Source organism: Peromyscus maniculatus, chromosome 3 (assembly GCF_049852395.1).
Source record: "Peromyscus maniculatus bairdii isolate BWxNUB_F1_BW_parent chromosome 3, HU_Pman_BW_mat_3.1, whole genome shotgun sequence".
Lineage (NCBI taxonomy): Eukaryota > Metazoa > Chordata > Mammalia > Rodentia > Cricetidae > Peromyscus > Peromyscus maniculatus.
In genome coordinates, this window is record NC_134854.1 from 32,887,139 (window position 1) to 32,912,302 (window position 25,164).

Here is a 25,164-nt window from a genome sequence, read left to right on the forward strand (position 1 = left end):
TTTATGAACATAAATTCCATGACTAGTTATGATGTATAGATATTTAATAGTTTACCCTAGCCATTCCTTTTAAAATATTTTAATTTATTCTTTAAAAATATCTTCCAAAGATTTAATAGATTTCAAACATAACCACTTCCACCCCTGCCTTTGAACTCCCCTCAGATTCCTTCTATATTAATTACTTTTCTCATGATAAAATGCCATGAACCAAAGCAACATACAGAAAGACAAGTTTATTTTGGTTTATGGTTCCAGTAGAAGAGTCCATAAGGGCTGGAAAGGCATGGCAATGACATGTCAGAGCAGGAAGCTGGCTCATTGCATTTTATCTCACAGGAAACCCAGAGAGGGAACTAGAAGTAGAGCAAGACTACAAGATCTCAAAGCCATCTCTGAGTGATGTACATTCTTCTAAAACTATATCCTAACAGGTCCACAACCTGCCCAAGCAGTGTCTTAAGTGTTCACATACATGAGCATCTTTCATTCTAACCACTTCAGCTCCAGTACACACCCCTTCCCCCTTCACATCTTTTGTTTTTTTTTAACCTACTGTATCTAATTAGTGCTGTCCATATGCCCTGGTGTATGCAGCCATCCTCAGGAGCATGGAACCTATCAATGGACATACCCCAAAAACAAATGGACTTCTCCTCTAACAGCCATCAGTTTCCCATGGCTCCTTGAGTGAAGGTAGGGCTTCAGCAAGCCCCTCGCCCATCCATGCCAGAACTTAGACTGGCTTGATCTTGTTCAGGTCTTGTGCATGCTGCCTCAGCTGTTAGGAGTTCAGACGTGCAATGGCTTGGTGATGTTCAGAATGCATAGCTTGACTGCACTCTTCCCTAATTCTCTGGGTCTTTGATTCTCCTTTTCCTTCCACAATGATCCCTGAGTCTTGGGACAGGAGCAGTTGCAGTATACGTGTTCTGTTTAGAGGCACACACTCTTTATTCTCAACTATTTGACCAGTTATGATTCTCTGCATTAATCACTGCCCACTTCAAAAAAAAAAGTTTGGTGACCAAGATTGAGAACAGTGTACCTTAAAATTTCTTCTGCTCAAGAAATTAGTACTTTACTTTTTAAATTAGCCTCACGTAAACTTTCAGGAGATGGGCAGAGTGCATCCAGATTCTTCTTCACTGCTGATAGGGTCTTGATCTCCACAGCACTCAACAGCTTTCCAACCCAAGTTCCGAATTTTCCCACAGTACTGTTTAATTACATAAAAGCCACATGGTCAAATTCATCACAACAGTACCCCACCTCAGCTCCAAGTTCCTGTGTCTATTTTTGTTATTTTGCAGTGATAAAACATCCAAACCACAAGCAACTCAGGTAAAGACTGTGGCTACTTAGGTGAGAACTGGTATAATTCCAGTGTGGTTGTACCCAGTGTGACAGGGTGGGCCTGGCACCTGTCAAAGAAGGCAGGGTGACAAGAGCAGAACACCGACTGGTCACGTTTTCATCACCCACAGGATGCAGAGAAATAGCGTGAGGACACTTTTAGTCGGCAGTATAAAAATAGCCTGGACACCTGAGCTTTATTTATATACTTATGTGAGTCAGCATCATTAGAACTCTTTCTGAATCAGTCTCTCAACTCATCCCTCCAAAAATGTGGCTCCTGGAAAAATTCATCACCAGGCCTTGATGCATGCACCATTTATACTTATAGATTTTCAAACCAAATCACCTAACTAGTAATCCAGATACTATTCATTTCAAATCACCTAACTAGTAATCCAGATACTATTCATTTAATAAACCTATAAGAATTTCATATTTGTATTAGAATGGTAAAACCTATTGTTACGACAATATTTATTTCCATTCTGACAATATTTCACAAAGACATAAACATGTCATAAAAATGTTTGCAACAGTTGAAAAATATAAATTATACTGACAACATCATAATCATTTCCAACTAACCCATTCCAAATTTATTTGTGCAACATAACGCATGGGCCGCCTAAGCTGTGAATATTTCTTTTCAGCCTTCACTGAAAGAGTCTGGCTCTCAATTGTTTGTTGTTGTTTTCATATCTTAGCAATTTCTCCTTTTAATGTATCTGATGGCAATTTCTCCTTTCACCCTTAACATCTGAGTGGGGGGGGGGGGGTGTTGCCATCAGAATAATGAAGTATCCATGTATTCATTATTTGAGATGGTGAGTGTTTACTACACTTATTGTTCCAGAACCCCAGCAGCTACAGAAGTCAAAAGATTATTATTCATGGCCATTTTCTTTTTAATTGTTGTGCTCTAACATTGATTGCTCACTGCCTTCTCAGTACTATAAAATTAATAATCTGCAAGTTTTGATAACAAGGTAATATTAGCACAGAAAAATAAAAATACAACTTTTATTCTCATATTAATTTGTTATTATGGCTTAACAAATTAATATTTGAAGCAATACGCATTCACTGTGCCAAAATTTTCATGGTTTAAATGGGGAGCCTAGTCATGACCTTGCAAATCTACAGTCTATACACTAATCAAGCTTTGTTCCTCTCTAAATATGGGATGCCTCTCCCAAGGCAGCAGCTTGTAAAAGTTAGTTCCTTGAGGTTGTAGGTCTGAATTCTAGTTCTTCCTGATGGCTGTCATCAGGGACCACTCTTATCATCTAGAACTCTTTCTCAGACCCATGCCAAGTGTCCCACACTCAAGGCCTCTCATACAAGCAGCTTACACTGGAAGTCCAGCAGGACAGTCATTTAGGTTGGCTAAGATGCCATTTCTTTTAATATGTGGTAACCACAGTACTGGCTGCACATCACTTTTGCTAAATCCTATTAATAAGAAAGTCATGAATTCTACTTATGCCAAAAAGGAGATTGTGACTCAATGGTAATTATGATAAAATAAGTCTGTCACAACACATAAATTATCCTAAAGCACTTGATGCTCAATTTGGGATTAGAATAGTACTATATTTCTTCCTTATATTTTCTATAAGTAAAACTGGTGTTTATTATGGAAGCACACTCTAGCTTCAAACTAATGTAACTAGTTTAGTTCAAGTGACACTGTTAAATTACAAAAGCATCTCAGAAGAAAAAAAAAATTGTCTTCCCAAGACTAATGAATGACTTCAGCCCACTACTCCTGATTACTCAATAATACTGATATTTGTCCCTAGTAAATTTAGTATAATTCAATATCTACAAAATATGTACTAAGTGACTCTACCTTCTGACAACACATTCAATTGCTTTGGACTCTTTATTCCTAGTAAGTACAAGAGGACTACTTCAATTGTTTTTATGAAAGTACTGTTGTGCCCAGATCGTGACCCCCAGAGAGACCACCAAAGACGAGCATGCCGGAATGCAAAAGCAAGGTTTAATTCTGGATATCCAAAAGTAATACAAGCCTAGGCAGGGACTTCGTCCAATACATCCAACGCAGTGGAGGCTGGAGGAAGCACCCACCTGTCTGCAAGCTCAGCTTTTAAAGGGAAAAGTCACAAGGTTACATCATTTAGGGGTGCTAGTACAGGTACAATTCTGATTGGCTCGCTTCTAGGGACTTCTAGAAATTACTTCTAAGGGAGTGGTTGCTGGCCACCATTTCTCATTGGCTGCCCTCAGGTGGGGGCATTTCTGTGATCAGTTACCCTGGAAACCAGGGAGAGGACATTCCATAGTCTGGCAGGCATTACCTCGTGACTATCTTGTGGCTCTGTACTTTTACACTTCCTGGTTTCTGGAATCTGAACTCACTGGTCTCAGTAACTTCTGGCCTGTTCCAGTAACTTATGGCCTGTAGCTAAAAGGAGCAGTCTTAGGCCTTTAGTTTTGGGGTGAGAGCATTTTGGTCTTATTTTGGTTCCACAGTACTAGTGAACTATTTCAGATTAGTCTTGATGTTCATAATTTTGCAATTGCTTTAGATAAGATACAACAGAAAAACAGAAATGTTGTGTCATTTCATAAAGAATGAATGTGCTCATAAGTATGTCAGTCCTGGAAAACTTTTTAATGGGAATTATTTCTTCAGAGTAAAATTACTTCAACAGCATATGGATTGCCCAGAGTCCGGGGAAGATACCACATCTGGCGTGGAATATCTGCTAGGGCGGGGAAAATAAATTTATGTACACTATGCTCTTATGTCTATTAACTTTATTCCTCTAAGACAAAAGTCTATCTATACACCTACAGCTCCGTCAGGAATTCAGGGCAGGAATAAATTTAGATACACCAAGCTCTTTGTCCATCTACTATATTTCTCTGGGATGAAATCCTGTCTACATAGCTTCAGTTCCATTCTGACACTCAGTTTCTCATTGTCTCTTTTACTGCCCTCTCATAATCCTGCTAACGACTAAGCTCTTATGCTTCCAGCCTCATTTTCACCCTCTGTTTCTTTGCTCTGCTCCTGGCTCTGATGAACTTTATAAGAGTTCTGCCTTACCATCTACCAAACCTCTGTGTTTTTCTCTTCTCCCTAGTCACACAGTTCTGTCTGCCTCTATAGAAAATCCCCTGTTGCTCCTGCCTCCTCAGGAATGTTGCTCCACCCTACCTTCCACCTTGATATGTAAAAACCTCTTTTGTTCTCAGTCAATTGCTCTGGAGAGCCACTAAGCCTCAAGGCATGGGATGGTCTAAACTTCATTAGCACAAGAAACAAAGCTACGAGTCTCCAGCCAGCTTGTCTCCCAAGCTCAGCAGGGGAGTTAGTTACCTAGAAGTTCAGCAGGTCTGAGTTGCTGAACTGTTTGCCAAATGGTCTGCAAGAATTTCATAGCAGAAGACAGCTGAAATATAAAAGCTGGATAACACCAACTATTCCTAATAAATGGCTTGCCTTTTGACAGACTCGTGGCCAGTCAAAATATAGCTTTAATACACAGTTGGTCTCCTTATAACATATTCTTGTGGCTTGCTGCAACAGCATACTCATGATATGTCATTTGAAAACTTGTTCAACAAAGCCAAAGTACAAATGCCCTCTGCTGTACATTCTGATATTTTTTTTAATGTGCCATGTCAATGGTTGTTTCAGATATATAGCAGGAAATTGGATTTATCTCATTTTGTGTGTTACGAATGGGGATATCCTTTTAAGCCTTTTGAGTCCCATATAACATTTTCATTAACATGATAAATGTATATAATAAGAAAAGACAAGTATAAAGTAAAGTTTAAAAATAGAAAAGAAATACTGTCTTCATATCTTTGAAAAAAGAAACATGTTTTCATAGATAGAAAAATAAGATAGATCGATCGATAGATAGATAGATAGATAGATAGATAGATACATATATACATACATACATACATACATACACACACACACACATACATATTTAAAATTTTGGTGGAGGGCAGCATCCTAAGGCAGTATGCCTGTATAAGAAAAAGCAAATGGGAATACATGAGATTAAAACTAGCCTCTTCAGTTTTCAGGTGGACTGGCTTTGTGTGTTTCACGTTCTTGCTTTTCAGGAAGGTATCGTCTGTGGACTGTAATTAAGGAATCACTATGCATTTTAGGAAGGTTTCTCTTATACCAAGCAGAATTATTTTTAATTAAAGAAAAATCATGAACTATTCATTCATTCCTCATATTTCAATATCCATGTACAAACTGCAACATTTTCCTTTTCACTATGCATTACTATTGATTTTGGTATAATTTAGTTTGCTTTTCTAAGTACTTACATTTATAGTTTAAAACAGAAATTCATAAATGAAAAGTACAAAAACAAATGTTCATTCCCTTAAGAGTACAATTAATATTTAACATACATAAAAGATGATGTAATTGACCTAATATAAACAGTATACAGAGACATTTACTTTGTTCTTCACACTTCTCAAGCATTAATATTTGTGTTGATACTGATTTTTCTTTCTCAAACTAAAGACAAACTCTGTGTAATACATTTATTTTCTTTAGGTTTTTATGGACAAATTTAATATGTTAGAATAATTATTCATAAGTTGTAACATTTAAATCATACAAATTCCCTTGATCCTTAGATGCATCATGGAGTGAAGCCAGTACTTTAATTTTGCCCAAACTAAATGCTCTAAAATCTCTTAATATTTTCATGTATTATTTTAAATGGCACAAAAGCCTTCTTTGTGGCATTTAAAGAATTTAATGTAACATATTGATAAACATATACAATTAAATCTTCAAACTGTGAACTCACATGGGAATATAGTTTTCCCTAAATATGCTCACTTTCATGCATAAGTTATTTTAAAAGTGATTTCATCAACCTAATATCTCAGTATATGTATCAAATACTTATAATATGTATAGAGACATAGAACAGTCAATCCATTTCTGTTGTCATTCTAGGCACATTAATAATAACGCCTTTTCTTACTGCTTTGCTAGCTCTATCATTGAGCTTTCCCTGACACAGTTTAAATGTGTTGTGAATTGTAATTGACCCTGTAAGACTTGCTCTACTTAAAATTCTAACTTCTTTCTTTTCTTTTTTTGTTAAAGCTATTATATTCTTCATATTAATTGTTGTTTCATATGTTTCTTTCTCCTGTCACACTGTGAAATCAAGTCCTGTGTATTTCGTGACCTCCTACTAAGAGAGTGTTAATCAGTGCTTCTACATAACTAAATAGAATGGCAAAGGAGATTGTTTGGGGTTTTTCCTTAAAAAAATGTCAAAAGTTATATAAACATGGAACCAGTCAAATGGCTCAAATGGTAAATGTATTTGCCACCAAGCCTGATAACATGAATTCAGTCCCAGAACCTATGGTAGAAGGAGAAAACCATCTCCCACAAGTTATCGTGAGACCTCCACATGATTATCATGGCTTACACACACACACACACACACACACACACACACACACACACACTTGCACACAGAAACACCCACCCCTAATATGCATGTCTATACACTAAAAAAAATACAAAAAGCTATAAATTGCTAATATAAATATTACATATTATGAGCCCTTTAATTCCAGTCATTTTAGTTCAAAACTACTGTATTTTTCCATTCAATGACTTACATTGACATCATACTTTCTATACTTGAAAAGGGATATTTTAGTTTTATGGAAATATAACACACAATGTCCAAAGATCCAAATTTATTTTTCAAAAAACATATAAATTGAATTAGCTTTCATGATATACATGTTAGTGTAAAAACAATCTAGTTTTCCTTCCCAAGACTTTTTACTTTCCTACTTTATGTTACTATACAAACTTTTAATATTTTATGAAACTTTTAGTAATTTCTAAAACATTCTTAGTACATTGGTAAACATGGGCTAGATTAGTTGATTAAAGACTGGCTAATACTATTTTATCTATTATATGATTGACAAGTATCTATAGTGTTATTGTAGATTCTATCCTGATGACTTCATAAAGTCTAAATTCCAATGACTCACGAGGTTGGACCCAGATTTACTTGAGTGTTGTTATTTGCCAGATTTATTTCAATTAATGCAATTATGTTAAATTTGTTGCATAAAATAATTACTAAAAAAAGTCATGCTGAGCCATGAACTTTGGGACAGAAAAATCTCTAAATGTGGAACTAGAAGGAGTCAGTATCTTGCTTCACCATGAATCCTTAATGACAGGACATTTAGAAGCAGGTTACTAATTTTGATTATTCTGACTTAAATAAGGGATGGAAGGCAGATGAGAAATGGAGAAAACAAGAAGAGAGAAAAGAGGCAACGAGAAAAAGTTGGAGTGATGGAGGAAAACTGGGGGAAATAAGGGAGAGACAGAAAGAAAAAGAAAGAAAGGAAGGAAGGAAGGAAGGAAGGAAGGAAGGAAGAAAGGAAGAAAGGAAGAAAGGAAGAAAGGAAGAAAGGAAGAAAGGAAGAGAAAGGAAGAAAGGAAGAAAGAGGGACAGGGGCATGAAGGAAACAAAGAAAGGAAGGAAATGAGGCAGAAGGAAGTTCATCTATTTTATCACATGAACTGCAAGGGTGTTTTATACTAAAGTATGTCTTTGCTTTAGAAGTGACAGGAAGGGCCGGGCGGTGGTGGTGCATGCCTTTAATCCCAGCACTCGGGAGGCAGAGCCAGGTGGATCTCTGTGAGTTCAAGGCCAGCCTGGGCTACAGAGTGAGTTCCGGGAATATGCGCAAAACTACACAGAGAAACCCTGTCTCGAAAAACCAAAAAAAAAAAAAAAAGAAGTGACAGAAAGATCCCATGATTTAGTATAGTTAGTTGTATAACCTTGAACTGTGCAGATACTGGCCAAAGCATTATTTTTGAAGAATAAAGTGGGAAAGGAGCAGGATTTTGAGACTGAAAAGCTTTAAGAATTGTGCTTCCAATATCAAATGTAATAAAATTCACTTAAATTAACAGGTAATTGTGTCTTCGTTAGACATTAAGAGTTCTGCTTTCTTGTATTACATTTTGCCACAAAGCCTTTAAAATTTGTCACAGAAATATACCTAGTACTACAAGTACTCACTTATTTTTAGCTTATTTAGAAACACCACACCAACTTAGGTTGCAACAGTTCATGTGTATCAGAATTGTTTGTCATAATTATTGATGGGTAATTATAGAACAATCTTGTTATGGAGTAAAGAACCAGGACTAAGTTACTCATAATCTGAAACAACATTCTTGTGCCACAAGCAGTACACAGTGGGGAGTTAAAGTTGGAAGTGAAGAATAACAGGTTATGGTCTTATTACCATGTAAAGTCGTATTGGGATTGTATTTGTCTGGTTTACAATAACCATGGTTACATTTCTGGGAGTAAATTGTTCATAGTTTCATAGTTGAATTATTTACATTGAAGTTTTTCTGAACATATTCTTTTGTAATTTTTTTTATATATATGGTTTAATTTGGGAGCATTTACTATTTGATTGAATATGACTAACTTGGAGAAAGTGTTCAATGATAATCTAATCACTGTAGATTATACTTAAGTCCCAATAACCTTGTGTATTATTATCTATTTTTGAATCCGAATAATGTAATTTTGTTATTGAAGTCTAGTTTCTACTCTTAGTGTTGGACTGGGCTTCTGGGTATTTAATCCACTTTTTGTGTAACCTACTTCTAATAAGTGTTTACTTCTCGAATTATTACTAACAGTTTGCTAATTTTTAAATATAGGTAACGGTCTAGGAATTAGAATTGTTGGTGGTAAAGAAATCCCTGGACATAGTGGAGAAATTGGAGCCTATATTGCTAAGATTCTTCCTGGTGGAAGTGCGGAACACACAGGGAAACTTGTAGAAGGTAAGGATTAGAAACTCCATGGTAAAACACAATGAATGTACTCATGTTACATGTGTTTTATTTGTATGAAAATTAATGTGCAAATTTGTTTACATTTTGTATCACAAAAATCTTGTAATTAATGGTGATGAAATTGTAGCGTAGCAATGTTATAGTGTATTATGATGTAATAGGAAATGTATTCACTAATAACATTTACTTTCACTCACATGGCTCTTTGGCAGTTTATTAGCTACTGGTATACTTTATTTAAAAACCCAATTAGTCAACATTTTTACTGATGGGTACTTTTTAAAACCTTTAATAATCTAGTTTAAAATTTTATTATCAAAAAGAAAAATCATACTGAAAGCAGCTATGAAAATGTAAAACAAAATTCAGTGGAAGCTAAGGTCAGGTCTCCAGCTACAGATGGCTCACAAGCCAAATCCATCTGCCTCCTCTTCTTGTCAACAGCGTGTTTTGGAACATAGCCAGGATTACTAGCTTAGACAGGAACAGGCATACTTTCCTGCTGCAATAGCAGGGACAAATAGAGATTCCATGGCCAGTGACATCCAAAATTCGCTTTACTTCAGAAATTTGCCAACATTTGTATGTGGTACTGTTTACTTTTAGATACTAGTCACCTCACTGTGGACATTTTAAAATAACATGTATTTCATCATCTTTACACAGTAAATTTATAGATGGGTTCTCAAAATACATTATGATGATAATTTTATTTTTATATGAGATAATGTAACCATTCTGAATACAAATTCTATAGCATATACATGCAATGCTCATGAGCTATATATACATTTATGTAGCTATATATACATATAGCTCATGAGATTCAGTGATATTGTTTATAGTGAGCATTTGTTTATCACAAAAATATTTATAACCTCTCTACTTCATTCTAAATAAAGTATTTATTTGGAAAAAGTGTTTTAGTTTCACTTCTTGATTTAAATGTTGCCTGCTATTGCTTGCAGTCTTTAACTACTGTTATTCCCAGATTGTGACCCCAAAGAGACCACCAAAGACCTTGGATGTCCAGAATGCAACAGCAAGGTTTATTCTGTAGATACAAGTTTAGACAGGGAACTCATTCCTACACACAATACAGTGAGGCAGGGAGGAGTTGCTCTTTCTTTGTGTGGCTAGCTTTTTAAAGGCAAAAACCACAAGCCCTTCAGAGGGGTTGGGAGGGGGTTGCATGGGTGCAACTCGGATTGGTTTATTTTTATCTCTGTTCTCTTTTAATTGGGTGAGGGTATGTAACCTTTGAATTTTCTAGTTGGTGGTTACAATTTTCACTTTGGGGGCAGTCCAGCACAAGTCCAAGGCTTTGTCCTTGAGCTGCCATGGGGGCTGGCTGGCGTAGCACATACTGACTGTGGGGGCTGGCTCAGTGGTCCAGGCTCTGTCCTTGACTCATGCACAGAACTCTAACTTGGTGAGGGGTACCAGACAGTAAACATCTGGCTGAACTTTGAGTAGTCAGAGTACGTGCAGAAAGGGAGCTACTGCAAGGACTATGTCTTTTGTTCATGGCCCTCACAGAAACTGCTTGCTCAAGTCTCAGGAAACTGAAATTGAGGCCTGATCTCTGAGATAAGACTGAGCAGCCTGTTATGGCATCTGCTTGGTCCTTTCACTACTTTAAAATTGATTCACTGTCATTTCAGTGAAATGTGTTGGAACCTACACACACAGGCCTTGCCTATTTTGATAAGTTATTATTATAGAATTTACACACACTATACACAGGATTTATTCATCAAGTTTGTGCTTGGGCCATTGGTACAGCTTATTGAAGCAGCCTGTGTACATCTCTTCCCGCTTCAAATTCAGATCCACAACATGGTCGTGGTAGTTTAATGTGGAAAGAGCCAAATGCTATACATTCACTCTCTCTTTTGATTGATTATTTCTTTTAGAATGCCTTCATTTTATTCTCTCTCTCTCTCTCTCTCTCTCTCTCTCTCTCTCTCTCTCTCTCTTTCTGTGTATGTGTCTGTGTGCATTTCAATATTTTGTTTGTCAATAGTCAATACCTATATGTCTAATTCATACATGGTATCTTGCACTTCAGCATTAACTTCTCAGAGAATACACTATACACCAGGTCTCAAAGACTTTTGGAGCAGTTGTGGTGCAGCTTTGATTTTTATTCTTTGTATGAAGTATTACTCAAATGCCAAACATATAGCACTAGAGGTTCTGTTCTCATTTAATGTTAAAAAATTATTACATCTTTGAAACCTATTTATTCAAGGCAATGAGGGTAATTTTCACAGTGTTTTAGATTTCTTTTCCAAGGAAACAGTTTATGTGTGAATAAATGGGTCAATAGGTAGTAGATGACTTATTTCATTTATGTATATTTGTTCATATAATTGAATTTCTTTGCTTAATGTGTTCAATATAAACTTAAGGATTGCTTATCTCTTTTAGATTTTGGCTCTCTGTATTTCTACATATCAAAGTATATACCATAAGCCTTTATAGAATTGATATTGTCTTTCAGATGTGATATGAGTGGCAACTTGTTCACAATATATATTTTAGGTCTAATGCTGTCCAGTGTTTGTCCACCTCTCCTGTGAAAGGCTTCTCAGGAACATCTTGGTACTATCATTTGGGATCTTTATACCTAGATCAATGATAATAAATATTTTCATGTCACAATGTCAATATCACCTTTATACAAATTTTATCCAGCTATTTTACTTGAGGAAGCTTAGTCAATAGCATTCCAGCTTTACAAAGATAAATAATTCATAGCTTGTCTCTATAGTTTCTGCTTAAATTTCAAAATTTTCCATTTCCAGAATTCCCTCCATTTTGCTTTCATTATAGTTTCTATTTCTATTTTCTCGTCTTGAGCAGTTTGTATTGTCTTTTTTTTTTTTTTTTTTAATTTGGTTTGGTTTTGTCTCTTTCAACTGTTTGTTTGTATTATCTTGGCTCTCTTTAGGGGATTTGTTCATTTCGTCTTTAAGAATTCCTATCATCTTCATGTAGTTGGTTTTGAGGTCTTTTTCTTGTGCTTCAGCTATCTCGGAATGTTCATGGCCTGGTGTGGTAGGATAGCTGAACTGTGGTGGAGACATAATGCTCTGGCTGTTACTGATTGTGTTCTTACACTGGTGTCTAGGCATCTGGGTTTGGGATGAGCATAGGTCTAGGTGCTGATTTCTGATTTTGTGTTTGTTGGGTGGGTGTTTTGTTCCTTAGTTTCTGTTTCCTCTCTGGGTTCTTAGAGAGTGTGACAGCTGTGTGCTGCCTGTTAACCTGGACTGCTCTGCTGGTGTGTTCACAGGGAATGCCTGCTGGTACTGGAGGCTGTTTTTCTGCCAGACGTGGCTGCTTGAGTTAGGGGCTAGAATACAGTGCTGAAGAGGAGGTTAGGAGGGGAAGATCTGTGGGATCCTCAGGAGATTTGGGCACAGGGAAGGAAGATACAGCTGGAGATCTGTTGCAGAGATTGGGATGAGACCGAGAGACTGGCTCTGGAGTAACAGAGCCATCCTTTCGTTTTTGATTGAGTGACTTTATAAGCATATACCAAGCAAAAAGTAAAAGAATAAATGGCAAGCAGTAGACAGATAGAAGAACATCATCAAACTGGGCATTCAAAGCATCCAGTAGAGAGAATTAGCGAAAGAAAATTGAGAGAACAAAAAAGGGTAAAATCATCAAATCTGGAGGCTTACAAACACCCAACAGAAACATTGTGAGGGAGCCACTTGAATTCAGCAAGCTGGAGAGTCCCGTGAGGTCTCATGCAGAGTACCAGGCAGAACAGAATGTTCCCTCTGGTGAGGCTTCCAAGTAAAAAAACAAATAGCTGCAGATAAAGATTAAAACATCAAATGAGATGCTCACATCCAGCAGAAACCATCTAGGGAAGCTGAGCTGAGTTCCCATTTGAGCTTTCTGTCCCTGGATGAGATTCCCAGAGCTGGACTTCCAGTTTTCCTTTCCCACAACAGGCACTTTTGTATCACATGACAAACAGCAGGAACATCTGCTGGAAATGCTTTAGCTTCTTGCTGTTTCAAGAGCACAGGGATTTTACTCTTGAGTGTTTTTGTCCCAGTTGGGGTGGGGGAGCAACCCCTCCTCAGCGGATGGGCATCAAAAGACACTTTTACAAAATGTATTGGAGTCTGAAAGCGAGAGTGAGGCTCAGCCCTGCTTCAAGAGCCAGCTTCTCAGTGCGCTCAAACAACACATGGCAGGCAGTTTATCAATATAACATACATAACGAACAATACTGAACAAGCCAAATACGTCTTAATTTCTTCTCAGAAACTGTCTCTACTATATTACTTCCTTAGGCTGATACACATGTACATAAACTTAATTATTAATTAAGCAAATTAGCACATACTTTACATTATATATAATTTATTTATTGGTTAAAAAATTTAAGGTTTACTCAGCAAATTTCAAGGACATAGTAGAGTAATACCAACTACGCTCACTGTAAATGCTAGTTGCCCAAAATCATTTTTCCTGTAACTGAAATATTCAATACATTGACCATCATCTATTTCCCCCAGTCTTAGTCTCCTACCAATTCCCATTCTCCTTCTGCTCTTAAGAATTATAAGAATACTAGAATCTTCCATTTAATGCTAAATATTGATTATGATATTTCTTACCAAAACTTCCTTTTCAATTACAGTTCTCCTCTTAACTCATTTATGTAGGACTTTAAAATCATATCTCAGAATTGTTCGCAACAGTCTGTGCATTTAATCTACAAAATAATATTATGAAATAAAATTTATATTGTCTTTTTGAGGATGCTCAGTGGAGATGATGATGTTGCCACCTGTTCATAGCACCTATGTTTATTAGGAAACAATTTTCCTGAAATAAAGTGATGATATTCTGTGTTAAAATCCCTTATCTGAGTAACAGAGTACATTTACATGACATTAAAAAGAAATAGTTAAGAATATACGAATATAAAAAAAAAGACATAACAACAATTAGAGCCATTAATGGTTCAACCTGGACACTTCAAGCAGAAGGGGTAACCATCAGGGTGTTTCATGACTTCTTTATCTTTCTTTGTTCATTCGGTTAACTATTCATCTCTGCATAATTCCCACACTTTTTTATTTGCTCTGTTTGTTTTAACTAGATGTCATTCTTCAGATGTGATAGGTTTGTTTTTTTGTTTTGTTTTGTTTTTTGATTTTTCGAGCCTTTTCTGGATCTCGCTATATAGACCAGGCTGACCTCGAACTCACAGAGATCCGCCTGCCTCTGCTTCCCATGTGCTGGGATTAAAGTACGCCACCACTGCCCGGCCCGAAATTTTTTTTATATCTGAACTAAAATCTACTTAAAATGAGATAGTGACATTATGCAAATTACTATTTCCTGAGGATCCATCAGATTATGCTAACATGCCCATTATCTTCTGCTGATCATTTAGTCACTTTCTGATTTATCTTACTCTAGTTCTAAGACACTAGATTATAGTAATAAATTGGCTTTGGCATGTGTATCAGTCCTTCCAAGAAATACTGGACCATAATAGTGCATTGTTTAAGTAATTATTGTGAACCAAAAGAAAAATTCTATCAGACAATATCAAGGCTGGAACACAAATCATACCAAATTTTATCCCCTTATCTTCTCTGGTTGTGAAAGCATGGATTTGCAATATTCATACTAAAGTACAAAAAAAAAAATACATTACTTTGTTTCTACAAATCAATTGTAATCAGTTCCAATTGTCTCTTCAACTGCTGGTAGGAAATTTCATTGCTTTTATTAATTGGTGTTTTTTTATGTTTTATATTTTTTTTATTTAAAAAATTTTCTTTCCTTTTACATACCAATCCCTATTCCACTTCCCTCCCCTTCTCCCGTTCCACTCCCACCTACCCCCATCCTACCCTCATTACCTCCTCATAGAGGGTAAGGCCTCCCTTGGGTAGTCAACACAGGCTGGCATACCAAGTTGGGGCCGGACCTAGCCCCTCCTCCTCGCATCAAGGCTGAGTAAGGCATCGTACCATAATTGGTGTTTTTTGTCATATATTCAGTTAAAAAAAAAAACCAGTTAGGGATTGTACATTCTAGAACATTGAAAATAATCTACAATACTGAGAATGCCCTGTCAAAGCCAGAGCACTTCTTCCAGTATAAGTGACTTCCTTACTGTGCCCTGTGTTGACAAGATTTCTGGATACAATGGAAGCCATAGAACTTAAGGACATCTTGTAGCAATTTTTCTTTGAGGTAGTGCCATCTTCCATGGACGACACAAGCAAACAAAATGATAGTTCCTAATGCTTTTGAAAAGCTCAACCACAATATTTGCTAAAACTGATTCCCTCCTTTAAGTTCATGAATCTTTCCTGTGTGGTTTACTGTCCATCAGATAATAGGATTGTATCCTATCAGCATTGTATAATAACAGCATGCTCAGACAAGGTGATACTTGCTTCTCTCTAGCAGAGGGACAGAGAAGAGATGAGGAACTCCATCAACCTTGTTCCTTTCATTGCTTACCCTAAAATCACATAGCACATATCAGGTTCCTGTTCATTCACTAACATCTTCAGTTTTTAAATGTCTGCAAATTTAATTTAATTAATATAATTTAATTAATATAATGTTGTATAAGTAATAATCTCTAAATTATCTTGCTTTATTATAATTAAAATGACATCATAAATAATTTGTGTATTTTGTGCCAAGTTTACAGATTTGAATATCTGTTGTATTCGGTAGAGCTAAATGTAGTGTTAGTAAGCATAAACTGAAAGTATTTTTCTATTTACTAATACTAGCTTTGACCTACGAGATTGTTGAAGATTATATTTGTATACAGCCAGTAACTGTATTATTTTATGCAAATAATTTAAGCTCTTCTGTGTCTTTTTTTTATAATAGATTAAACTAGAGCATCTGAAGGGATTTACTCATTTTATAACACTAGTCTAAAACCCTATACTGGTTTCTAATTGATAATATATTCCATTTACCTAATTCTTCAATAGATTTTTTAAATTAATTTTAAGTACCATACTACTGGGTTTCATTACAGCACTTGCGTACATATGTGTCATTATGCTCTGTTCTAATTCACCCCTCTACCACTATTCCCACCCCAGTGCCCTACGTGCCTTTCTTCCTGGTCCCTTCCCTCCCCAAACTGTCTTTCCTTCTGTTTCATGTCACATTACCCTGTCCTTTCCATTAATCCTTTCTTAAGATGTCTCACTCCCCTGATGGCCCCGGTGATTTACTGATTTTATAAATTTGAACAGCAAATTGTCACTGTTGCGCATTTGGAAAAAATTAAGACTTTGTCTTAGTTTTTATACCGGTAGCTGGTGTACTAGGCACTTTCTGTGGATATCATTGTAGTGTCATCTGTGAAGTCTCTACTTGACAGATCATCAAAATATATCTTGATATAACTTAAATACATGAAAATATTAATGTTTGCTTCTAATTCTAAGTAGTAAGCATGATTTGCATACATAGTATTTTCTTGGAAATTTTCTAGAATCTAGTAAAAGATGTACTTTACGATTGAAAATACATCAGAATCATTAAATGCTAAAATAATACTCTATAGAATACCTACAAATGTAAGTTTTTCCAAAAAGTTTTGCGCACATTAGTTAGTTCACATAAATTGGCTTGTAGAGTCCCACAGCTGACAAGTGTATCAAGTATCTTTGAGTGTGGTAGTACAGTACTTCCTGCTTCAATTTTCTCAAGTTGGATATCTGTGTTTGGGAGTTTTGGGACTTCCAAATGTATTTAAATCTCCACCACTTCTGTGAACAGTGCCTTTGATATTTAATAGAGGTTGCTTTGAGTCTGCAGGAGAATTTGGAAACATCAACATTTTTTAACATCATTGATCCTTGAAGACTGTGGCCATTTATATTTCCATTTCTTTGTATCCTCATCAATGGCTTTCATAACTGCTTTATACTTTTTATTCTAAAGATCTTTCACATAATTGAATAAATTTATTTCTGGCTACTTTATTCTTTAAATTTTGTAACACTATAAAAGCGTTTGCTTTCTTGATTTCTATTTCAGTTGATACACTGTCATTATAGCAATGCTACTGAGTGTTGTATGTTGACCCTGTATCTTGCAACTTTACTAAATTTATTGGTCTTACATCATTATTTGGTAATGTATTTGTGCTTCTGTAGTTGTAAGATTATGTGTGCAAGCAGTGAGAGTTTGACTGCTACCCCCGAGTCCCAGTGCCTTTCCTGTCTTTTTCTTGCATGACTGCCTGAACTAGCATTTAAAGACTTTCACTGAGTAAAGATGCTGGGCATGCACATCCTTGTTCTATTCCAGATCATAAAAAGAATTGTTCAGTCTTTCCCAGTCATTATAATACTAACCATTGGCTTATTGTAAATATATTAAATTGTGATGACATATATTTCTTCTATACCAAGGCTATCCTTAATTTTATGAAGTCTATTAAAATAGTATAAAATGTTCTTTATGTATCTACTGGGATGATTCTATGGTTATTATCCTTCATTTTGTTTGTGTGATGAATCAAATACATTGGTTTGAAGTCACATGATATTTAACTCATAGTTCTAAATATATTTTATAAAATGAATACAAGTTGTATTCCATTTTTTTCAAGAAGTGAGGAACATTAGAATGGGAAGTATTAAATAACTATGATGAAAGTAGTGACCCTTTTCATTGTATAACAGCATGGGTACCATACCAAGACAAAGGACGTGGCAAAATAATTTTAACTTTTGCCACAGCACTGACTAACATGAAAAAAGATGAGTGAAAAAGACGTGTAGATGTCTGTCCTGGGACAAAGCAGAGCTCAGAGTTAGAAGCACCACATACATGTAGTGGCAAGAATACGGACAGCCATGTTACTGGCAATAGAATGTGTTTTCCTTTGTTATAACAAGAGACATTCTTTATTTCACTAGATAATTAAGTTTTGTCAGTGTTCCCTTTGTTCCAAAATGTGAAAACCTGAACAGGTCAACATGATAGAAAAAACAGATCTCTGATTATTTCCATGGCATATGATTCTGTAGAAATGTAAAGGGTAATAATATCTGAATTATTATGGCACTAATTTTTCAATTCAGAATAAATGTAGGTTTTTCTCCTAGCTCTAAAGATGTTTTGCTTTTTGCTTTCCCTGTGCTGAGTTATTCTTAGAGTCAACGTCTTTTATATAATGTTCTTATTTTCTGTGTACAACAGCTGGGATTGTTGAAATAAACCTAAGACCCATCTGAAGATAAAGTTTTCTTGGAGTAAGTTATAGAAAAGTCTCTCTCTGTGTTACTGTGAGCATTTGATGGACTTTTTCTGTTACTCCACTCTAGTATAAAGGCATTTCCTTCACTTAATTGCAACTGGTATCATGCCTCCCAATGTATATTATGCCATTAAAATTAAAGACACAACCGTACAATATTTACAATTTCCCATTGAACCAGTGCTGAAGTAAGCAATAGGGAATTACAGAGTGTGAAGTATATTAAAGATATAATTGATCAATAATTACCATTTTTCACATATATAATATATTATATATAATATATAATAAATAATGTATAACATATATAATGGCATACAGACATTTTCTCTAGGTTAAAGCTGATAACATTCAGAAATATTTGGGTACCTTATTGGATGATTTTCAGCTATGTATATCCATCTCATATAGCTATATTTTATGGCCATGTGAATCATGTCAAATATGTGCTCTTCAGTTATTTTGACAACTCACAAAATGAACTAAAAACACTGGATATAAAATGTTTAAATATTAAGTATATTACTATTTCCTTTTTGCATAAAATTGTCCTTTCAGAAATATTGCATAAATGAAATGCCTTGATCAGGCAAGAAGAGGACATAATTTATTAGATTCAGTGAAAAGTGAAAAAGGTGATTTTCAAGATGACAGCAGAGCATGGGGCCGTTCTGAATACAGAGCCTGTACTATTATAGCACAGGGCACAGCCCCACAAAGCTGACCTTTCTACAGCATTCTTGCTGTTCTCTTCAGAAACATGTTCCATGCAGTGAAATGGAAGACATAAAGCACAGTCTGACTTATCTGGGCAAAAATCAAGAGCAGAGCTTCATCAGGAAATCCTAGTGACTTTTTACCACTCCATTCCATAAAGGAACAGGGAAGTCAATATCTAAAGCTAATGGTTGCAATTACTTGTTTCTTTATTCAATATGGTTTTCTTTATAGAAGTGTGAACAGAATGCATGTGTTTGGTAAGAACTGATCGGTTTTTTAAAACAAAGTTTGCATGTTGTCTTAAACGAATATTATACATTCAGGTAAGTTTATATCCGAATCCATGATGTTCTGAAGAACATTGAGCTGATATTCTCTGAAATGGTGTGCTGATTTGGCTTTTAAAAACGCAGGAAGTCACATGTTTGATTTTATACTCAAATTTGTCTTTTTAGGGATGCAAGTGTTGGAATGGAATGGGATCCCCTTAACTTCTAAAACATATGAAGAAGTTCAGAGCATCATTAACCAGCAAAGTGGGGAAGCAGAAATATGTGTAAGACTGTGAGTTTTTCCCCATCTTTCTGTTTCCATTTTTTGGCTCTTCATGTCTCTTTTGATTTAAAATTGTTAAGGTGGAACCTTTGCCAGTCAGCAAGAGTTTCAGCATAAGAAAACAAAGTGAATACGAGGTTGCTGGCCTTCTTGTGCTCTGCATCAAAGGCTAGGGTGCAGCCCAGACTCCAGCCACTGTTTCTCTTGTGTCAGAGCTTCCCTTCCTGCTTTTAAAATCCACTCCATTTGAAAGAAGGCCAGAACCCAATGTGCGTCATATTTTGAAGTGACTTGCATTTAATCCATAAAGATTTCACCTTAAATGATCATTTTTATCAGCTTTGACTTTTAACAACATGGCTAATATGTACTGGGTTAGCAGGGTGAGCATGCCTGGGAGCCGCTTTACATCATAAACCACTTCTCATTGACCTCCTGAAAAGAAAATCAAGGCAGATGGGAAAAGGTACCTTTGGCTTCAGGCTTCCTCAATGTCTTTCTTAATAATCTGTCTTAATTTTTAGGGACCTCAATATGTTGTCAGATTCTGAAAATCCCCAGCACCTGGAACTTCATGAGCCACCAAAAGCTGGTAGGTGACAGCAGTCTGACTTCACCCATGGGTGAAGAGGAGAATACAGGAGTAGCCTGTTTGACATAGTACAGAGAGAATTATAGATTTCTATATAGAGGTGTGTGATTCTGAATGACATGAAAAGTGTTTTAGTTACATTATTAGCATCTTGGGAAACATATTGCATCTTTAACTGTTTGAGTAGGCAAGAAAACGATATTAAATATGTACTATATGAGTTCATGGTTTAAATTTGTTAAATGTGAATTCATCCTGTAAAGGCAATCCATGGAGCTATTTTTTTTTAATAATAATAATGTAGTTTTCAGTTACTACATTTTTTTTTTCAGCACAACTTGGCCTTTGTTATTATCAATACAGTGACATTAGGAAGTCTAGGTTACTGAAATAAACAGGCCAGGTCTAACAGAGAATGGAGTGTACACACACACACACACACACACACACACACACACACACACATTCTGTGAGATTTCTTTCATAAAGAACAAAATATGGAACATTTAGAAGAGAGAAAATATGCATCCATACAAATTCTTGGGGGATAAGATAGGGTATTTTGTCATTCCCAGAGTTCACTCAATAAAATATTAAAAGTATTTTTTCTGAAAATGTAATAGAACCTCAGATCCTCATTGTAATTCATCATTATAACACTCCTATCTGGGCCTTCTAGATTTCCTGAAAAATAGATACATAAATTTTTTTATAGAGTACATGTGATTTTAAAATTTTAACTTAATCTTTAAATAATGTGGTGTCATTACCTAGAACTCCAGCAAGTGTCGCTGTCACAATATGGCTGACATATGGACCCAAGACGTAAAACCTTTTGTTTTGTTCTAGTGGATAAGGCAAAATCCCCAGGGGTTGATCCCAAGCAGTTGGCGGCTGAGCTGCAGAAGGTCTCACTCCAGCAGTCTCCACTGGTCATGTCGTCAGTCGTGGAGAAAGGATCTCATGCTCACTCAGGTCCCACATCAGCAGGATCCAGTTCTGTTCCCAGCCCTGGGCAGCCAGGATCACCCTCCGTGAGCAAAAAGAAGCATGGCAGCAGCAAGGTGAGACGCCGTGTCACGGCAAGGGCCACTTCCGGCTCTTTAATCTTGTGAGGGGTCACGTCCTAAGGATCTGCTGAAACAGATATCTCCCTCTTCTGACTGGGCCAGATAGAAAATCACATCTTAAGACACTTCTGTTTTTTAGAAAGACAGCTTTGAACAATGTGGTACTTCATGATTTTGATGTGCAGCAGGTGGGCATTGTTCCACAAATCTTAATTTCCTTCCACATAGAACATTAGCTTTATGACCTTTTGAAAACAAAAGATACATATTCTGCTAGATTTTTCTCAGTAAAAAGTACAAAGAGATTGAAATAACTTAGGTCAAAAAGAAAGAAAAACAGCAGCGACACAGGACCACCCTTCGGAATGTCATTCCGTTCTAACTCAGGGGTTGCTCTGCATGTGCATGTCTTTACTGGAAACACTTCCAGTTCTCTTTCCTTAAAGTTGCTGGGGACCATGCACTAGTGCTTCCACCTTGAAAAGCAGGCAGCGATGCAGTGTCACTTTTCTGACATGTCACTCTCCTATTTCAGAGGCATTCCTGCTACCGGAATGTCCACTGTGCCATCTCTCCTAGGGCCCAATGCTACTCATTCTAAAAGAACCTAGAAAGAACATTGGTTTCCTATCTTAGAAATTATGGATGGCATGATGCTGTTGTGTCTGTCCTGATGTCTTTGTAATCAGTGTTGCATTATGAACCTTCCACTTGGCTTATGCTCCACAGCCACTCCATGACCATCCAGTTTCAGGGGTCATGCTCTACCAGAGTACAAAGATGGAAAAATCCCCTCCCTCTCATTGCAAGGAGACCAGTAGTTCTAAATCGTGTTCCCACTTCACCAGATTTGGCACAGCACCATATGGGAATGTGTTAGAATTGCATTTTTTACACAGACTTGACTATTTCAAAAACTGTGTGAATTGAGCTCAGGAACCTAGGTTTTGTAATGTCTCCAGCTGTTTGTGGTGCTCCTTAAAGTTTGAGAACCGCTGGTGTAATTACAGATGAAAAGATGCTCGGCCAACTTCAGCGCGGATAAGTAGAGTGAGGACACCTAGGAGAGTGGTGGTTATGAACCAATTTAGGTGAAAGGAAGAAAGGAGTCAGCATTCCAAGAGAGAACACAGAGTGAAAAGAGTTTCAGACAGAAAATTGCATGTCTGGAGGATAGCTGTTCACAGGTACTTTAGGGGCGAGTAGAAGCAGATGGTTGCAATTGAAAGGCATGAAGGGTTGTGCTGAGCCTTTCCTCTACAGTCTGTAGGAAGTGCAGAGCTGGCGATGGGCATAAGGTAAGATACTAACAAGACACGTGCCCCATGAAGTCTTCGTGTGTTAGTCTTTCTGACATTAGAAATCTTTCTTTCTGTGTTCTTTTCCCTCCTTCCGTCCTTTCTTGCTTCCTTCTTCTCTGCTCCCTTCCTCCCCCTCCTCCTCCTTCACTCCCCGCGCCCCAGCCTGCCTGCTTGCCTGCTATCCTCTCTTCTTCCTTCCAAAGCTTCTTTCTGTGTCTCTTAAGACATTTATAAATTGACTGCGGTGGTCAGGCTCTTCCTTTATTTCCTATGTTGGCTGCAGGCACTGTAAAACCTAACTATTTTTGTTATAGTTAGTGACTTGCACAGAACAGTAACAAACAATCAAAATGTCAGTGATCACCTGTGAACCTCTGTTCTTGTTGTGGGTATGAATTTACAAATTCGCCTTACTATAATATGTTAGCTTTGGGGACCATGGTTTAGAAGTTGGAAACTCTTGATGCAGGACAGCATTAGGAAAGTGGTATGGGCAGCTGGTATGACATGTACCCATTCTTTAATTTGCAAATAATTTGGGTCTGTGTAGCTTTGTGATATTTGGCTGAAATATATAGTTCTAGTGTTCCATTGTCCAAAGAATAACTGTTAATCACATGGAGCTGGTCTCAGTTGACATCTGTATGAATTGCAGGCCAAATTCCAGTAACTTTGTGTGAAAAAAAGACTGAAATAACACAATGTTTATTTTGCTAACATGGTGAAGTGACGATATTTATGATGAATATAAATATGATAATATTTCTTGTTTATTTTAGTGTGATTACTAGGAATTTTTAATTACTTCTGTGACTCATAAATATACTCCATTGGTTAGTTCTAGTACAGAGATTGCTTATCTCTTAGCAGTGACACTAATCAAATCTGCTTATTTTGGATATATATGTAGTGTGTGTGTGTGTGTGTGTGTGTGTGTGTGTGTGTGTTTAAGTGAAAATGTGAAGGTTTACCTTAGAGACAGGATCTACTACCTATTAGTCTTGTTTCTTTCTTTGACTTATTTTTAGCAGGTACCATTTGCTAAATAATATATTTGTAAATAGCTGACATTTTGAATTATCATTTGTTTCCTGTCTCCTACGCTAAAAGCATAGAGTTTTCTGAAGCTTTCATACCCTAATGCCAGGCACCAGCAAAGCTAGACATGCCATATGTTCTTACGATAATATACAGAATTAGGGTTTTAAATATTTTTATTTCTGTAGGCATAAAACTAACTAAATTAAATATTAAATTACTTTAAATATACTCATGCACTATATATAGCATAAAATACCCTAATAATACAAAATTCCAATTGAATTGCACAAGATAATATACTAAATCTAAATTAAATTATAATTAATATCAGTATATATTTAGATGTTTACATCTATTAAACATTTTTATTAGATGATTTTGATTAAAATATTTACATGTATTTGTAGAGTATTTTGTGAGTTGTATCCTTATTTTCTTACAATATATTTTGACTGTTTTATTTATTTATTTTGTGCAAGTAGCAGTAGGCATATGCATGCCATAGCGCATGTGTGGAAGTCAGAGTTTTTTATTCAGACATGGAGTCCTTGCTTGTCAGGCTGGGCTGCAAGCCCTTTTACACACGGCCATCTTACTGGCACTTTTGCAATCTTTTTATTCTAGTATATCCTGGGATGATCTTCTCAGGGTAATGAGCATATTCATCACATGTGATTATTACTGTTCATTCTTCTAAATGTTTTAGGTAAATACTCCATTATTGCTAATCAATAGAACTTTGGATCTTATTGTCATCTAACTTCCTCCTTCTCTTCCCTCTACCTTCTCTCTGATAAATCACCACTCCAGTCTCTATTCTGGGAAAAATTGAGTTTAGATTCCACATGTGAGTAAGTCATGTAATACTTGTCTTTCTGCACTTGGATTATTTTTTTTTTAGTTAATAGATCCTACAAACAATAGGATTTTACATTTTTTGATATCTCAATAGTATGCCATTAGGTATACGTCACATTTTCTTTTTCATATTATATTTTTATTTATTAATTAAATTTTTTCATTTATTTTACACCTGATCTCAGTTTCCCCTTATTCCTCTCTTCCCACACACACTCACCGCCTCCCCTCTACACCCCCCCACACACATCCTTTCTCCTCTGTCTCCATTCAGAAAGGATAAGGCCTCCAATGGGTGTCAAAAAGCATCAAGTTGAGGCAGGACCAAGCTCCTCCCCTAGGAGAAACCTGATGCCAGGGAAACTCCCAGGAATCCACAAGGATGACCCAGCCTAGACTCCTAACAATAGTGGGGAGAATGCCTTAACTGGTTATCTCCTGTAATCAGATTGATGACTACCCTGATTGTC

The 25,164-nt window shown here is 36.3% G+C and overlaps 1 protein-coding gene across 7 annotated transcripts in view; it reads left to right on the top strand.

Moving 5' to 3' along the window:
- The window catches only part of Pclo (piccolo presynaptic cytomatrix protein), a 341,169-nt gene that overhangs the window by 228,383 nt on the left and 87,622 nt on the right, over positions 1–25,164 (top strand). For 6 of the 7 annotated variants that reach the window (XM_042272921.2, XM_042272923.2, XM_076566312.1 and 3 more), the window contains exons 10-13: positions 9,122–9,247; positions 19,733–19,841; positions 20,357–20,424; positions 21,274–21,488. In XM_042272921.2, coding sequence (XP_042128855.2) covers positions 9,122–9,247; positions 19,733–19,841; positions 20,357–20,424; positions 21,274–21,488 — 518 coding nt within the window. Of the gene's footprint in view, positions 1–9,121; positions 9,248–19,732; positions 19,842–20,356; positions 20,425–21,273; positions 21,489–25,164 lie in introns of those variants that run through there. The other variant, XM_076566313.1, reaches the window with a different exon arrangement.